General features: G+C 37.7%; 1 protein-coding gene across 1 annotated transcript in view; it reads right to left on the reverse strand.

Moving 5' to 3' along the window:
• Window positions 1–19,358, reverse strand: part of LOC116005648 — a 161,379-nt gene that overhangs the window by 9,465 nt on the left and 132,556 nt on the right. The window contains exon 4 of the mRNA XM_031245894.1: window positions 18,428–18,895. Coding sequence (XP_031101754.1) covers window positions 18,428–18,895 — 468 coding nt within the window. The remainder of the gene's footprint in view (window positions 1–18,427; window positions 18,896–19,358) is intronic.

The following is a 19,358-nucleotide window of genomic DNA, read 5'->3' on the forward strand; positions in this document are numbered from 1 at the left end:
GTATTGGACAACAAAGATTAGTTAGGGGCAATCTTGTAAATATCCTTGCTTTGTAATCTGTTACAACCGTCACCCTCTCCCCTTTATATTACTTTGTACACACGTGTTGAAGCATAATGAAGATAACCACCATTTCCACCAATCACCTTGCTCTCTTCACATTACTATCCTCTCCGCATCACAAACCAATCGCAAAATGGATTAAGGAGGATCATATTCTCAAGGATCTCGGTGATTAAGCTCTAGATCACATAATGCAAACGTTGAGCAATGTTCTAATCCTCTTGGCTGGGAAATAATCTGATTACACCCTTTCTCGTGGTCCTACCCATCTTTCTAGGGTTGGCAATATTATTTCTTTTGAAAGTACTAGCGGTAAATTATTTTGCGGTGAACCAATTCACTTGGCCATGAGGTCTGCAATGAGGCAAATTATTGTGTGGACTATGAATATAAAGTACATTATTTTTATACTGAATGTACATTATTTTTATACTAAAGGTACATTATTTTATAGTACTATAAAATAATGTACTTTCAGTACAAAAATAATGTACCCTAAAATAATGCACTTTATGTACAAAAAATAATGTACTTTTAGTATATTAAAAATGTACTTTTTATTTATGGTCCACACAACTATGTGGACCATGATCTATGCAATAATGATTGCTGCAATGAGGTACCCAAATCTTACACTGGCCATTCTCGATAAATCTGGTCTACCGAGTACTCTTGTTTTTGGAAGACTTCCGATCCATCTCTTTTGTTGGCGTCCTTGGTTATTTGAATGGGCTTTCTTTTGATATTTCTTGGGGGCCTTGGCACCATTCTTATAACCTAGTCCATGCTTGTTAGATTGACTTCCATACTCAACTTTCGTTGTTATATGGAAATGTACCACATCATTTGACGATTAGGAATTAGATTACCTAATGAATACCGATCTATTGACTTATGATGTTAGAAAAGGTGAGGAACCAAAATAAAGTCTAGATTTATCGCCTGAAGGCCTATTTATGGCTAGTGATGCCTCCATTGACTTAGAGATAGTGACATATGATATCTCTAATTTCATATTCACTCCTTATTTTAGTTGTTTTTGGTGTATTTTGTCTATAGCTTAGTGGAAATTGAGACCCGTGTGTGTGTTATATGTTCATAGCTTTAATTTGTCCACAACGAGTAGCAAAGGAAGCATTTTGGAGATTAATTGATCAATTTTGGAAGCTAAGGAACTTGCCTAAGGAAGGAAAGGAGCAGCGGAATACGAAAGGAAACAAAAACCAAAGGAGAAGACCCCACACGGCCGTGTGAGTGGCCATGAGTCCACTGAAGCCGAGATCTGTTCCGCGACCACCTCACGGCCACCCTCATGGCCGTGAAGCAGGCCATGAGGCATGTGCTGAGTTGTATTTATTTCGCGATTTTCTGCAATTTTGGGGATCCCAAACTCTAGTTTTGTCTTGGTTTAATTTTCCTCTTCTCTTTAGATTTTCCTACCATAGTTCGTTTAACCTAGTTTTACATACATTACTTTAATTTCAAGCTTGGATTGCGGATTGGAGTTGGATTTCTTCTTTAATAGTAAAGATTTCATTTTCCCTTATTTACTTTCTACTTAGTTTTCTTGCAATGTTTATGGTTATTCATTATAGCTTTGCTTTGTTTACTATTATGATGCGTGAGTAGTTAGCTTTTGGGTTTGGATTAGGGTCCTATTGCTATTCTTGATGCTAGGGTTGTGATTATTGCATAAAGGGGGTGAATTGTTTCCCTAGGGTTTTATGTTTGAATTGAATTATTAGTTCTCCTTGTTAGTTATTGATGGCCAGCAATTGTTAACTTGTTTTGGAGAAGCTTTTATTGCAACGAAAGTTGGATGAAAGACTCAAGCCTAATCAATATAAAACCCAATTTTCTTACTATGAAAATATGGGTAATTTGGGGGCTTATAATCCTTTTGTGTTTCAAGGGTTAGGATTGATGCATTACGAAAGTGGGGCAATCCTACTCTAATTTTTGTTTATTGATTACGATAGTAGCTTGAACTTGAATTATTATGTGCATTGCCATAATTCCCTTGGTGAATTTTTTTCCCTTGATTCAGAGATTGTTAGTGCATCACGATAACAATACCCCTAATCTGGACTCATTCTTTTATCTTACAATTAATCCCTATTTAATTTTCATTCCTTTATTTCCATTCCTTAATCTTAATTTGCTTGGATTCTAGTGAATTCCAAAACCTTAGTGTCTATAATTTTACATATCATACAAGTACGTGTCGTAGCCCCAATCCTCAGTGGAACGACATTTTCACCCTCTTTTTACTATCACCATTTTACTCATCAACATACATGTCTCTAAGATCTCTTAGCTTTTCTTCTCTTATTTCTCTTGATTTACACTCTTCTTGTAGCGTTTTATTTTTTGACTTAAGGTTTTCCAATTTTTCACTTTGACTATTAAGGTGTTTAATTTCCTCAATCAAGTGAAGATTATAACTCTTAAGATGGAAGTTTTTCGCCTTAAGAAGTTTGTATTCTTTTTGGATATCTTTGGATTTACTCAACATTTGTAAAAATGTATCATGGTGATTCCTAAAGGATGCACCTAAAATTTTTTGACTTCAAGAAGTAGACTTTTACCTCTTCATCTTGCTGGTCATTGGCCATTAGACATTCAGAGTTGATTTATTTAGTTCGGTTGATCTCATAATGGCAACTAATAGACGTGCTAGTCTTCGGGTTTGTTGATGAGCAAGATGCTTCACTATTAACCTCACCAAGCAAGCAGATGAGATCTTCATCTTCTGAATATGATGAGGTGCTAGAGCTTGATGAGTCACTATTGTGTGAGCTCTTAGTTGCTAGTTTCTTGATCACCATTGTTTTGTTCACTCTCTTATAAGCACCCAAGATAACTAGGAATTAGGGTCTAAATTGGGGTGAATTAATAGTGATTAGTATCCTTTTGTGACTAACTTATGGCATTTTATGCTCTAATGCGTAAATCTCGTGCAAAGCTATCTCTTTGGTGTTTTAGAATGTTCTTACAGGTCCCGAGAGCCATTGGGCAAAACATAAGGACATAACGAGTATTTGGAAGCAAAGAAGAAGTCCCGGGACGGGCCGGGAGACCACCCCACACGTGGAACCGGTGTGGATCATTTTCAGTACTGATCCACGCCGGGGCTCCACGTGTGGAACCGGCGTGGATCAATTCCAGTACCTATCCACGTCGGCACTCCATGCGTGGACAAAAGGGCGGAAAGGAAAATTAAAAGGGAAATTTTGGGAAGGCTATTTAAAGGATCTAGTTAGAAATTAGAAGGAGGTTGGATTATTTTCAGATTTACATTTTCTTAGATTAGTATCTTAGTTGAGAGCATTTTAGAGAGAGAAAGATCTAGATTCCAATTGTTGAAGGATTGAAGAACAATGATGATTTGAAGATTGTAATTCATGTTTACTAGGTGAATTATACCATTAATCTAGCTTTTGTTTCATTTCTAATTGTAATTTACATTTCTCTATTTTGAATTAGGTTTTGTGATTTTGAATTCATGAACATGAGTAGCTAATTTCCTTTAGGGATTGAATTGTGTGATGTTATACTTGCCTAGTGTGGATCCTAAATTCTAATTGTGGAAATTGATTCATTCTATGTTGGAGATCTATTCTTGCTCTTTGATTGTTGATTTAGTTTGATTCTAAGTTGATTTGGCCAATCTCTTGGAATATTGAAGCCTTAAGCTAGTCATGACTATTTATTAGTGTTAAAGACAAGCTTTTGCAATTATAGAATCCTATAGAGATCTAAAAGTAGATTAGTAGGAAGGTGTGAAGCCTAAGTGTTTGATAAATTGCCTCTAAAGCTTTTTGGTTACTTCACAAGTATTCCTAAGCTAGAGAGCCTTAGTACACTATTTGTGGAAAAGGATTGTGAAATCATACCCTTGAATAGCCAATATAGTTGAATCAATATTCCCTTGCTCAAGTCACACCATGAGGCATCACAACTAGCATAATTCATTCCCTTGCTTATTACAATTGTTATTTTTCCATTGTTTACTTCAATTGATCATACTCTCCATCAACAAATGTTTACTCTATGCACCTTGACAACCTCGTATGTTCCATTATGCATTCGCTTGAATAGAAGCTAAGCAATCTTCCGCATTACCTCCTTCGAGACCGACACTCAGGGAGTCTTGACTCTTCGTTTTAACTTTTAAATCTAACCGTTTCATCCCACCTAAAACTACTCTTTCACGATCTAGTTTATTTGATTTCTTCATTTCTACTAGACTTTTCTTATTCTTCCATCAAAGGGAAATCATTCTTGAAGTCACTAAGTTTCCTATAGTTATAAAACAAAATCTTTCAAAAGACTCTTCCTTTTCTTTATTCTTCCTAATCTTAGAGTTGGAATATGATTGGTGTCTCCTAGAAGTCAATTCATCTTGTGTTTTATTGTACGTAAGAAATTCTTTGAGTTTTTTAAATAGTAGTGACATTTCCTCCTTCGTATCCAAGTTATTAGAAGTTGAGGGTTTGCATGCTGAAAGACCTTGATGTTGATGGCGAAGGAGTGGTGGTTCCAACTAGTTTTATGGTAGACCTTTCAACTACAACTCTTTTCTTGTTTAGTCTTAAGAGATCAAAATTCATGACTCTTATATCCCAAAATAATGATTCTGTCTTTGTGTAGCAACCGAGCTCCTTATTGCTTATAATTTGCAATGTTTTAACGTGCTACTCATTGGGCAGTGCCTATGTGAGAAACATTGATGTTTAACTCCTTTTTGCAAAATCTCCATCTACAAAATTGACAACTCTCTTAAAATGCTAATAAAATAGGTTTCCATTTGTCTAATGGATTCACCCAGAAACATTTCAAAATAATTGTACTACTCCATAACAACACTAAGCTTTTATTCTCCCTAATTTCCTCAATTCTAAGAAAGAGCTCGATCAATTTTTCCCACAACTCCATAGCAGAGTTTGTGTGACCCTTCACCTTTCCATTTGTTAACTTGCTCAATGTTTGCATAATGTGATCCAAGGCCTGGATGTGATTCTCGTTTGTCCATTCTTCTATCATTCCTCTATTAGCTTGCCCACATACACTGGGTGAGGAACATCTAGATCTTTGGATAGTGGGACAGTATTCACTTTGGGGATTCTGATAGGTCGATATTGTACTACCAACCACATTCAACTATATATCACCACTAAGTGAACTTGTATGTGAGTACATCACTCATCAAATTTGATGACTACTAATATTTCACCCCATTCTTAACTCACTTATATGCTCATTTTAAGGTGTTTAGTTAGGTTTTAAGGACTAAAAGTTGTATATTGTGCTTAGAATTACCCAAATACACTTTGAAGGAAGAAAAACGGAAAATGAAACAAAAGTTAATCAACTTGGAGCAAAAATGCAGGAAAAAGAAGCTCATAGAACCAAACCCAAAAAAAGACACACGAAAGAGGCGGAACCAAAGTTCATATATTGAAGGAGAGTTACGCACAGGCAGTGGCACGCATGTGTGCCGCCCATGCATAATGCACAAGTGTGCTCTACCTTCTGCACAAGCATGATGTGCCCGTGCCATGCTGCACTGGTGCATCCGCAAGGGCAGTGGTATGCCCGTGTGGTGCACGTACGCTGAAACCTTAGGAATCTACTATAAATAGATCTTTTCCTCTTTTTTTTCTAAAGGAAGAGCCACCAAGAAAAGAACAGTAGCAGTAGATAATTGATGTTTAAGGTATTTTTCTTTCTTTCTTTATCATTTCATTGTTATTGTATTCTTACCTTTGAATACTTTGCATTTCTTAGATTACATTATCTAGTTCTTGTGTTATTTAGCTTGTTCTTGTTAACTTTTACTTGTTTGAAGGATTATTTCTAGTTCCTTTCTTTAATATATTGTTCAATGATGATATTTATGATTGTTCTTGTGCTTTGTTTACTTATTATGAGTGAGTAGAGTATATTAGGGGTTGGATAGTGGTGTTTATTGTGTTTGATACTTATTTCACACTTATTTCATACAAGGGTTTGAAACCCAGCCTACCGCTCTTTTGTAGTGAGATGTTTTGTATGTTGGTGTTGATGAGTTTGTACACTACCTTATCAATACTTTTATAGTATGAGATTTTGGCAACCGAGTGAGCAATGAGTCCACGGGTTATCACACCCCTAGATTTGTCTCTCAATCGTCAATCTCCCTTCGACCACATCTCACGACCTTCAGATTTACTTACGAGAGTATGTAATGTTGAAGGTCTAGACTACTCATGCTTATTGAGGGGGATTGGTAGCGTCACGAGAGTGGGACAACCCTAGGTGTTCCAATTCGACCTAACATTGGACCATGAGAGTGACGTGTTTGTGAGACCCCAAAATATTTTCCACCTAAACTCCTATTTTATCAAGTTTCAAAATGAAAATATAAGTATAATTTCACTCCTACAATTATTTTACCAAATGAGTTTGTAAATTAAATATTTTAAATCCCTTATTTTGAGTGACTTAGTACAAAATATTTATAAGATTATTTATGGTTTTAAAAGCTCTATTTAAAGGATAAATTTATTTATCAAATTCTTGACCCAAAAGTCTATCTGAGACGAACCTGTGAACCTGATAGCTTTGTTTTTAACCCAAACTTGAATTCAAAACGAGCCTATCATATTCCTATATCAAGCATATTATATTTTCTCCAAACCTTATCCAATTTTTAACCTAAGATCATCATTTGAGAGTTTGAATTTGCAAAAGACTCATTTACCCCTACTAACCGTATAGTCCCAAGATCCTAGGGTTTTGTGCCTATTTAAAGGGCACTATTCCATTATCTGCATAAATCCCTCCCTTGTGTCTCTTCTACCTTGCAGAGGTCAACTCTAAGAAACACTAAGGAAATAGTAAGGTCTTCAGCCATCATTTTCCATTTCCATTGTTTAACATTCCTTTAATCTCCTTCCTTCCATTTTTTGCTTTCCTATATGAGTATTCATATATTGTATGTGTGTGTATGTTGAATGCATGTGCTTGCTTTCTCTGGGAGGATAGGAGAGGAAGATAGAGGGCGCCATTGAAGGAAGGAGGAGGGATTCGTGCTTGTAGGCTAAGAAGCTTGAGGTTTGATGTGGGATTGATGCTTTCGTGGTATAATGTTGTTGTGGAGGAAATGGAGGTGTTCTATGGTCTACTAATGGAGTTTTGTAGGTGAAGGGTCGGAGAAGGCAAGGTGAGAGGAGGCTACTGCCACCCCTCTGTCTTGCTCACAGGACTAGCCACGGGCACGCGTGGCCTACGGGATAGTCCCGTGTGTAGTGATAGGCGTAGGGTGACAGGGCTTGAAGCCTTGCCACCCAACGTGGTGGTACCACAGGGCCGTGGCAGCAGGCTTCTGCTACCAGCCCTGTGGGATCATTGGGCTCTGATGGTGGGGTTTTGTGTTCTGCCTGTTGGGTCTGGCCACTAATCAACTTTGTGAGCCCAAATGACTTGTGAGGCTTGAGAGGTTGGTCTAGTTGTTACCTGAGATGTTATGTGTTACCTGTTTAAATCCATTTTTCCCAAACTAAGGCATGAAATTCCTATTTACCTGTGAAGATGAAGTGTATGAATTGATGAATATGTTTGTGAGGATAGGAGTATATGAAAGGAGCCATTTACTGTGTTAAAAAAGAATGTTGAGAGTGTTAATGTCTAAGGAATTAATGTTGTGCCTTTGCCCATTAATCTCTTGCAAGCATCTATATTTACCAAATCAACCTATACTTTTTATATAAATGCTTATTTTTATATTTTGAAAGCTTATATAAATAAATATACGTATTCTTGTATACTCTTGCATTATAACCCTTTTTAAATCTATATCTACACCCTATTATATATATATATATATATATATATATATATATATATATATATATATATATATATATATATATATATATATATATAGATTTTGGTTCAGGTACGGCCGTGCTCTCCCGTGCGGCCGTGCGGTCACACACCACTCAATGTTACGAAATACACCACTCAGTGTTGAGAAACACACCACAATGTTAAGAAACACACCACAGTGCATATTTGTGTGGTGTGTTTCTTAACGTTGAGTGGTGTATTTCGTAACATTGAGTGGTGTGAACCGCACGGGAGAGCACGGCCGCACCTGAACCTGACCCTATATATATATATACATATATATATACATATATATATATATATATATACGCCAGTGAGCTCCCCCGCTCCTGCTTCTTCCCCCATATATAAATATATATATATATATATATAGGGTCAGGTTCAGGTGCGGCCGTGCTCTCCCGTGCGGCCGTGCGGTCACACACCACTCAATGTTACGAAATACACCACTCAACGTTAAGAAACACACCACACAAATATGCACTGTGGTGTGTTTCTTAACATTGAGTGGTGTGTGACCGCACGGCCGCACGGGAGAGCACGGCCGCACCTGAACCTGACCCTATATATATATATATATATATAGGGTCAGGTTCAGGTGCGGCCGTGCTCTCCCGTGCGGCCGTGCGGTCACACACCACTCAATGTTACGAAATACACCACTCAACGTTAAGAAACACACCACACAAATATGCACTGTGGTGTGTTTCTTAACATTGAGTGGTGTGTGACCGCACGGCCGCACGGGAGAGCACGGCCGCACCTGAACCTGACCCTATATATATATATATATATATAGGGTCAGGTTCAGGTGCGGCCGTGCTCTCCCGTGCGGCCGTGCGGTCACACACCACTCAATGTTACGAAATACACCACTCAACGTTAAGAAACACACCACACAAATATGCACTGTGGTGTGTTTCTTAACATTGAGTGGTGTGTGACCGCACGGCCGCACGGGAGAGCACGGCCGCACCTGAACCTGACCCTATATATATATATATATATATAGGGTCAGGTTCAGGTGCGGCCGTGCTCTCCCGTGCGGCCGTGCGGTCACACACCACTCAATGTTACGAAATACACCACTCAACGTTAAGAAACACACCACACAAATATGCACTGTGGTGTGTTTCTTAACATTGAGTGGTGTGTGACCGCACGGCCGCACGGGAGAGCACGGCCGCACCTGAACCTGACCCTATATATATATATATATATATAGGGTCAGGTTCAGGTGCGGCCGTGCTCTCCCGTGCGGCCGTGCGGTCACACACCACTCAATGTTACGAAATACACCACTCAACGTTAAGAAACACACCACACAAATATGCACTGTGGTGTGTTTCTTAACATTGAGTGGTGTGTGACCGCACGGCCGCACGGGAGAGCACGGCCGCACCTGAACCTGACCCTATATATATATATATATATATAGGGTCAGGTTCAGGTGCGGCCGTGCTCTCCCGTGCGGCCGTGCGGTCACACACCACTCAATGTTACGAAATACACCACTCAACGTTAAGAAACACACCACACAAATATGCACTGTGGTGTGTTTCTTAACATTGAGTGGTGTGTGACCGCACGGCCGCACGGGAGAGCACGGCCGCACCTGAACCTGACCCTATATATATATATATATATATAGGGTCAGGTTCAGGTGCGGCCGTGCTCTCCCGTGCGGCCGTGCGGTCACACACCACTCAATGTTACGAAATACACCACTCAACGTTAAGAAACACACCACACAAATATGCACTGTGGTGTGTTTCTTAACATTGAGTGGTGTGTGACCGCACGGCCGCACGGGAGAGCACGGCCGCACCTGAACCTGACCCTATATATATATATATATATATAGGGTCAGGTTCAGGTGCGGCCGTGCTCTCCCGTGCGGCCGTGCGGTCACACACCACTCAATGTTACGAAATACACCACTCAACGTTAAGAAACACACCACACAAATATGCACTGTGGTGTGTTTCTTAACATTGAGTGGTGTGTGACCGCACGGCCGCACGGGAGAGCACGGCCGCACCTGAACCTGACCCTATATATATATATATATATATAGGGTCAGGTTCAGGTGCGGCCGTGCTCTCCCGTGCGGCCGTGCGGTCACACACCACTCAATGTTACGAAATACACCACTCAACGTTAAGAAACACACCACACAAATATGCACTGTGGTGTGTTTCTTAACATTGAGTGGTGTGTGACCGCACGGCCGCACGGGAGAGCACGGCCGCACCTGAACCTGACCCTATATATATATATATATATATAGGGTCAGGTTCAGGTGCGGCCGTGCTCTCCCGTGCGGCCGTGCGGTCACACACCACTCAATGTTACGAAATACACCACTCAACGTTAAGAAACACACCACACAAATATGCACTGTGGTGTGTTTCTTAACATTGAGTGGTGTGTGACCGCACGGCCGCACGGGAGAGCACGGCCGCACCTGAACCTGACCCTATATATATATATATATATATATGTATATATATATATATATATATATATATATATATATGTATATGTATATATATATATGTATATATATACATATATATATAGGTGTATATATATACATATATATATATATGTATATATATATATATATACATGTATATATATGTATATGTATATATATGTACATATATATATGTATATATATATATATATGTATATGTATATATATATGTATATGTATACATATATGTATATGTACATATATATATGTACATATATATATATATATATATATATATATATGATACTTATGCACTATTTTCGGAACTATTGAGAAGAAAGGTTTTTAAAGGTTATACCAGCACTATTTTATAAAGGGATCTAAGAAAACTATATATTTTTGGAAGACCTGATTGGTCTACGGTCCCTTTGGTAGAAATGATGAAAACCTGGTAGAAAGCATCATGGATAATGATGATGAGAAAGTAGCCTGGTAGAAAAATCCTGGGTATATATACTTAGGGCTAGAGCTACTACTCGCTGGGCTTGGAATCCCAGTTAGGGGGTGTGCACACTTAAGGTAGAGGTCCTATTTCCACATGAGATTGACGAGATATGATGAGTTATAATGGAGTTGTTCTTCGGGATTCGGTCCTCGTAGGGGTTGTACACACATGGTGGTGACCTCATCCTCCCTTCATGTATGATTATGATGAAAGGTTTCCTCCCGTATTATTATAAAAATGATTATTTTCATATGATAATATTATTGATCCTAAATGAAGTTTTGAGAAAGTTGACTTATACTTTGGTTACGAGCCATATCTTACCTTGATATTTGATATGTTGGAAATGCTATTATGATCTAAGAATGTTGTTTCCTTAATTTGGTGGTGTAAATGATTTCATTATGATTTACTAGTCTTTCCATGTCATCAAAGTCTTTTTACTTAAAGCATTAAACCTTTTTTTATTTACATTCATAAGCATGTGGGCATGAGTTACTTATCTTATATATGAGTATATCTATATGACTTTATATACATCTATGCATTAAGTATGTTATCTATTAGTCTATATCTATGATTCTATATGCTACTTGATGATGTATAATGTGCTTATGTGATTACCAAAATCTACTTATTTTCCATATATATATATATATATATATATACATATATATACATATATATATACATATATATACATATATATATACATATATATATATATATATACATGTGTGCCGAGAGCATCTTAGAGGAGTTAGATGGTTTAGCATCTTTTTGGTTCTAACTCCTAGTTTAATCCCTTCTTATTGTCTATGTTTTGTTGAGCGATTTATTGACTATTGATGACTAGACTGTATGTTTGGATTCCTTTTGGTTAGTATGGTGCTTGGACACCGGGTATGTAAACCCTTATTATTTTGGATCTGTAGACGTTTGGATTTCTTTTGGTTTAGCCTTGTAGTTACCCTTATGCGGGTAACTACGACGGTAGCATCCCCTAGACTGGGTGTATTTATCTAATGATGATGGTTTATTAGTATTTAATCTTTATCTTTATGCCTTTAAGTTCTTAATTATAATCTAGGCTCGAATGTTAGAATTAAGGGTGTTATAGTGTTAGTATACCGAATTGGTGATTGGTAGTTGATATCTACTATTTTGTACAATAATTCACCCCTTATTTTAATTTTTTTTATGCTTATTTTCTTTATCCTAGTGAAATTGAGAATTGTTTGTGTGTTATATTGTCCCAAGGGTAGAATTATCCACAAGGAGCAGCAAAGGAAGAATTTTGGAACATTTTGGACAAGTTTTGGAAGAAAATGAAATTATCTAAGGAAGGAAAGGAAACAAGAATAAGAATTGGAAAAGAATTGGAAGCTGCCTCATGGGTCCAAGACCCATCTATCTCATATATATTCTACATATTCTCTACAATTTAAGGAGTTCCCAACCCTAGTTAGTTTTAGTTTATTTTTCTTCTTCTCTTTATATTTCCCTAGCATAGTTTAGATTAGTTTTACATTAGATTATTCCTTTATTTACTTTCTTTTCAGATTTCTTGCAATGTTTATGGTTATTTATTATTGCTTTGCTTTGTTTATTTTTACGATGCATGAGTAGTTAGCTTTTGGGTTTGGATTAGGGTTCTATTGCTATTCTTGATGTTAGGTTTATAATTATTGCATAAAGGGGATAATTTATTAACCTAGGGGTTTTATATTTGAATTGGTTTATAAATTGTTCTTATTGATAATTGATGCGTAGCTTTTATTGATTTTCTTTGGAGAGGATTTCATCACAACGAAAGTTGGGTGAAATACTCAAGCCTTACCAATTTCAACCCAATTTTTCATACTATGAGAATAGGGGTAATTTGGGGACTTACAATGCTTTTGTGTTTAAGGTTATGATTAATGCATCACGAAAGTGGGACAATCCTAGCCCAATTCTAGTTTATTGATTACGAGAGTAGCTAAACTGAATTCTTGAGTGCATTGCCAATAAATCCCTTGGTTAATTGCTTTTCCCTTAATTCTGAGATTGTTAGAGCATCAGGATTATATTGCAATACCCCTAATTTGACCCATTCTTTTATCATATAGTTTATTCCTCATTTAATTTGCATCTTTTATTCTCTTTCCATTAATTCATTAATCTTAGTTTGCTTGGATTCTAGTGAATTTCAAGACTTTAGTGCCTAGAATTCTACTAATCATACAAGTGCGTGCCATAGTCCCAATCCTCAGCGAAACGACATTTACACCCTCTTTTCACTATCACCATTTTACTCATCAGTAGTCTCGAACCCGATAGTAAAGTTCTTTAACCCTCAATCCTTTGTTCTATGGCATCAAGCCAATAAATACTCATTCCAATCCGTACCTTTTTATTTATTGTTTTTTTTTATCTCGTTGTTTTATATTATCCATGCTTAGCCTATCACCATTTGATTATTTGTTGCTTAGCTTCCATAAAATCATTCATGCTTACGCCTAGATTTTTTGTTGGCTATCCCAACCTCTAATCCTTGAAGACAATCAAAAATAAATTTATTTTTGTTTGCTCCATAATTCGCTATACTGCATTCTTGATGAAGGATCACGGCCATCAAAATTCCACTTGAGAATATTAGGATATTGAACTCAAATTTGTCATTTCGAAAATGTGCTACAAAAATATTTTTAAGGAAATATTCTGAGATCTATTTAGCTTAATCAGTGCAAACAATGCTTTGATACTACTAGTTGGTCTCGAGCTAACTCAAAACCAGGGGTGGAATAGATTTTGAGAAACTCTTTGAAAATAAAATTTTACAACGCAACAGAATGCTTTAACTTGCCTTGTTTAGTTTAGTAGGTAATGGGGAAATAACCCACCGTACATAACTGACCCTTGCTGACCTATCCCGACCCTAGTTGAGGACAAAGAGGTAGAGTTAGAGTATATTCAGACAGAAAAGCAACTGGCGGACATTCTAACAAAGCTACTAAATGCTCACCGATTTGAGACACTCAGATCAACTCAGGGAGTCTATCGAAGGGATTTCTAAGTGCTTTTATCTTCTAATGGTTTTGATCAAACTACTTTGTTAACTATCGACCTCCCTTCCCTTGTTGTACCTAGACGTTCTTATTATTAAGATTACTCTTATCATTCATGTTGTTGTCTTGACTGTTTGAATTTCCTCAATAACTGTGCCTGGAACCCCTTAGTTTGCTCCTTAAACGTTTTGTTTATCTGCCTGCAATTTTACCTAATGTTCCTAGTTCTTGGTCAGATCGTGTTCTATGTCTGAGCTATCTCCTCATATCAGGTCAATTGTTCCACCACCAGACTCCTTAACGCTTCTGAGTTACTCTATTTAATCTGACAGGGATGGATGAAGATGTTTCTATAGCTTGATGAATGAGACGACCCTCTGTACTACTGTTATACTTTGTCTATTATTATGACAAAAAGTGGTAAAAAAACATTGGTTGAGGTGGAGCGCATGCTACATGGTGTAGTTGTTATTACTTCTTAGTGTTTTTACTCTCAAGTTTGTACTGCGTTAATTTGGTTTCCTCTGGTGAGGATTTTTTATTATTATTGTTATTCTTAATGCTCAACTACTCCTTATGAGTATTTTTGTTTGCCGGTTAGTATTTGATTAGTGCTAGTAGGCTCTTGCCAAATAATAGTCAAAGGGGGAGTTTGTTAGTGTTTATCATTCTAAACCCTATGTTATAATTGGCTATGTTATGGTAAGTAGATAGGTGTTGGTCTTAGGCTACTGACGAAGGCTCTGAAAAAAATCAAATCCTACACTAGTCAAGATTATATTACTGAAGAAGGCTATAACAGACTAATCTCTACATCAGTGAAGATTTGAAAACCTGTTGAATATTCTTCACCGACTTTCTTCAAAATGGGCCGAGTAGTTCCATATTCATGCTTTTGGAAACCAGGGTTTAAGAAGTCAGAATTTTCTAAGGAGATTCGAAGGTCTTTTATATATTTGAAGGATGTTGCAGCCTCAAGGATGGACACACGAAAGACTATTTTGTGAGAGTCTCTTTCCTGAGTGTTTAACAGTTTATCCTTCAAATCAACACCTTCTCAATACCATTAAGTTCTGTGCAAAGAAGACATATTGAGAAGACAATTTGTCGTTGTGCTGAATTGAAGACCGTATTCCATACAACTGTGGTGTAGTGGTGAGTAAGTCAGCGAGCCGAACAGCTTCAGCATTGATCTCCAAATGAGAGACTCTTTGGACTGTTGATTGCATGGATCTCCGCCTCAACAATCTTCTATATGCTTCATCAGATTGGGTACTTACCTGTGAGGTATATCGCGCATTGGGTTGCGATTGCGATCTCTTTACTATCTATATGATTAACTGGTTGAGATAGTGGATTGGATTCACTGATGGTGGTCCCCGGACGTAGATATTGTTGTATCAAACTAGGTAAACAATACTGTGTGTCTTTTGATTCTGTTTGTTTTAATTCCGCACTAAGTCTTATCTCTGATTCACTTACTAATATGACTGTCGCACTTTAACTCAGTAATAATGCAGACACTCAAACAGAAGAATACTGAAACGTAGTCTAGATCTTTTTCATACTACGAATACAGAAAATTTCAACATTGTTATTACGGGAGTGATACTGAAGGGATTTCATCTCTCAAGTAATTTCTTCGTAGTCAATTTCAAACAAATAACTTGGGTATGCTGAAGTGCTTTCTAGGTATCGAAGTTATAAGAAGTAAAACAGGTATATTACTATCTCAACGAAAGTATTTACTTGATTTACTATCTAAAATAGGAAAATTAGGTACTAAACCATGCAATACTCCCATGATACCGAACATGCAACTGTCGAAAGAGAGGGGATTGATTGAAGATCCAGAGATGTACAAGAGATTACTTGGGAAGCTAAATTACTTAATAGTAACTCATTTGGATATTGCATACCCAGTTAGTGTTATAAGTCGATCAGTATATGGCCGGTATCCCTAATTGTTGATCACTAGGCAACTATAGAGCATATCTTGAGTTTTTTAAAAGGGCCCCTAGGACATGGAATTTTGAATAAGAATCATGGTCACACAAATATTGAGTGTTTCACCAATGCTAATTAGGAATTATCCGAAAAGGACCAAAACCAACAACAATTGGATATTGTGTTTTCTTTGGAGGTAATCTAGTTTCGTGGAAGAGTAAAAAGTAGAATGTGGTTTGTTGTTCGAGTGTAGAGTATGAATACTGAGTAGTGGCACAATCAACATGTGAAGTAATGTGGATAAACAACTCTTGAATGATTCTGGTTTTAAATCTCCGATCCCTGCAAAACTATGGTGTGATAATCAAGTTGCTCTTCATATTTGATGAGCACCAACTATGTCTTCTTTTATAGGGTGTTTGAGTGGTGTTTATTGCATGAATTGAGTCATTTTAGTGTGAATTGTGTGTTTAATTGCTATATTTTCTTATGAGCACTAACACCCCCTATGATTTTCTTGCACTCCACTTGCACCTAGTTGTCATCCTTTGAGAACGACATTCCCGAGAATCTTCACTCCCACCTTTCTTTCCATCCACCGCTAAAAATACAACTCGTCAATATTGCATCAAACCTGATATTCATTAACTAACCAAGCACATAGAGATCGACTCCCACTTCACTCGTGAAAAGATACGACAATTTTTAATCTCCATTAAATTTGTGAAGACTAGAAAACAATAGGGGGCATATTCACAAAAACCCTAAATGAGACTCGAGTTACTTATTTAGGGTAAATCACCGATTTGGTCCCTCAATTATTATCAAACTGTCAATGTTGCCCCTTAACTCCGTATTCATCGATTTAGTCCCTGAAAATAATTGTTTTTAGTCACATAACTCCATCCGGCCATATTCCGACGAACACTCCGATTTAGCAGGGGTAAAGTAGTCTTTTCCTTTCTTCAATCCTCCCTCCCTCTTCGTAAAACACCAGGACAAAATCTTGCATATGATTTCTGGGAATGGAGTCACCGAAAAAGGCCAAAGCTTTGCCACGAACGAGCTCGCTCCCGGAAGTCAAACGGATAAAAAACGGGCAGCTCGCACCTATCGGGCTTCCACCGCCTCCGGGTTGGGAACCCATTCTCCGGTGAAGGTATCGCAGCGGCTGACGCTCTCCGCCGTCCTAATATGCCGAGGTTCGAGCTTTTGCGGGCTCCTGCTTAGATCTGTCTCGATTTCCTCAATCGTCTACTGGTTTGGCGGGTAAAGACCGACTTCGACATTTGGGGTTCTGTTGAAGGTATAGTAAAGCAGGAAGACAGTGAGGAAGATGATGGTGAGGGCGAGTGGGAATGGTGATGGTTTATTAAAACAGACTAAAGATTTTGTTGAAATATTGGTAAAGAACTTCTTTCTAAGTCTCCGAATTTTCTCAGAAATATGAGTTCTGGAAATATATGCCTGTAATTTTCCCTTAATAAATCATGGAAACAGACAAATCAGCAGAAGGGTCAGTCCCTTTTTCGTTCTTGTAATCAATCATGCCATTTAGAACAGCAATTTCATCGTCCTCGCTCCACACCCTAGCAAACCTGGCAAAAGCCAAACTGGGCAACTTATTCTCCTCTGCATTCCCATTTTCTTCCCCGGACTTGAGTTTCTTCCTCGTCGATTCTCTCACAGGGGTCTCCGCCGGCTGCTTTACGGGGGACTTTGAGGCTGGGGGGGCATTAGAGGGGAGGTTAGGTTTGATTGTGAAGTCAGGGGTGTGTTGGGAAGAATCCGACCCTTCTTCGTCGGATTCAGATTCGAATCCGGATGAAGATTGTGGCTTTTCAACGGTGGGCTTCTTCGACAATAGCGGCGACGAAGAGGGAGGGAGGATTGAAGAAAGTAAAAGACTACTTTACCCCTACTAAATCGGAGTGTTCGCCGGAATATGACCGGATGGAGTTATGTGACCAAAAACAATTATTTTCAGGGACCAAATTGATGAATACGGAGTTAAGGGGCAACATTGACAGTTTGATAACAATTGAGGGACCAAATCGGTGATTTACCCATTTATTTATGTGCAACAAGTTATGCATGATTAACGTAACATCTATGCTCCAACTTGAGAAGGAGTGTTATGTAATGTGTATATATCCTAGATAGCATGGCCATTCATAGGGAATTAAAAAGTCTCCTAGATAGCATGACCATTCATAAGGATGTGAAAATTAAAGTCTCCTATATAGCATGACCATTTATATGGATATGAAATGTTGTATATATATAGGGCTGTGTGTATTCCCTTTCAAGCTATCCAATTTTTCAGAAACATTTTCCTCACCTTTGTACCACATTATAAAATTAAAGTCTAGGCAACTACACTGTTGCACATAAATTCCATATTGATGTAAGCATATATGTGATGTAGTATTGCAATTATTGAAACAAATAATTTGAAATATGATAATTTGGGAATAGATTTTTTGGTACCTTGGGAGGTGGCGGATCATCATCACTACGTTCGTTGTAGTCGTCCTGGAGGTGACGAAGGTCTTCTTCGAGGTATTCGCTAATGGTTTCCACTTTTTTCTTAATGGACAGGATCTCACTCGCAACATTATTGAGCTCTCCACAAAGCCGAATCTTATCAAAAGCTTTTGCCAATCCATGCTTCTTCTCCTGTGCAAAGTAGTTGGCAACCGCATCCCTGGCTTCATTCACATGTGTTCCGAAATGTGTTACTATTAGTCTCAAAAGACGGTGTTCATTGGCCAGTGGGCTCTTGCAAGCTACGACCAAGCTCTCAGTAAACGTTTTGATTTGAGAGGTTATGTCCTCTATCTCAGACTTCATACTGTCAGAAACCAGGTGGACATTGTCTCCTACAGTTTTGTGTAGCATGTTTACCGCCTGCTCTACTTTCTTTATCGCTTTGTCAAAGCCTATTGGTCTCTCTATCTGTGAAGAAATACAAAATTCAAAGTGATATAGCTATAGTGTGAACATGCTATACGTACGTGTATTAGTGTATATATATATATATATATATATATATATATATATATATATATGAGTTAGGATCATATGAGATCACTTGTTTAGGTAAGATCGTGAGATCATATCTTGTGCATCCATGTAATAATTTAATGGTCTAGATTGATTTAAAATTCTAAGTTGAAGTGTGTGCGAACGGTAATAAAATGTGTGCGAACGGTGATTAAATGTGTGTAAATGGTGATTAAATGTGTGCGAACGATAATTAAGTGTGTGTGAACTGTGATTAAATGTGTGCAAACGGAGTGGGTGTGTCAAACAATCTAGACCATTCAAATTTTTAGATTGATGTACTAAGATTTGATCTCAAAATTTGTTAATGGTCTAGATTAATTAAGATTCCAAGTTGAAGTGTGCAAATGGTGAT

This window comes from Ipomoea triloba, chromosome 15 (genome assembly GCF_003576645.1).
Source record: "Ipomoea triloba cultivar NCNSP0323 chromosome 15, ASM357664v1".
In the NCBI taxonomy this organism is placed as follows: domain Eukaryota; kingdom Viridiplantae; phylum Streptophyta; class Magnoliopsida; order Solanales; family Convolvulaceae; genus Ipomoea; species Ipomoea triloba.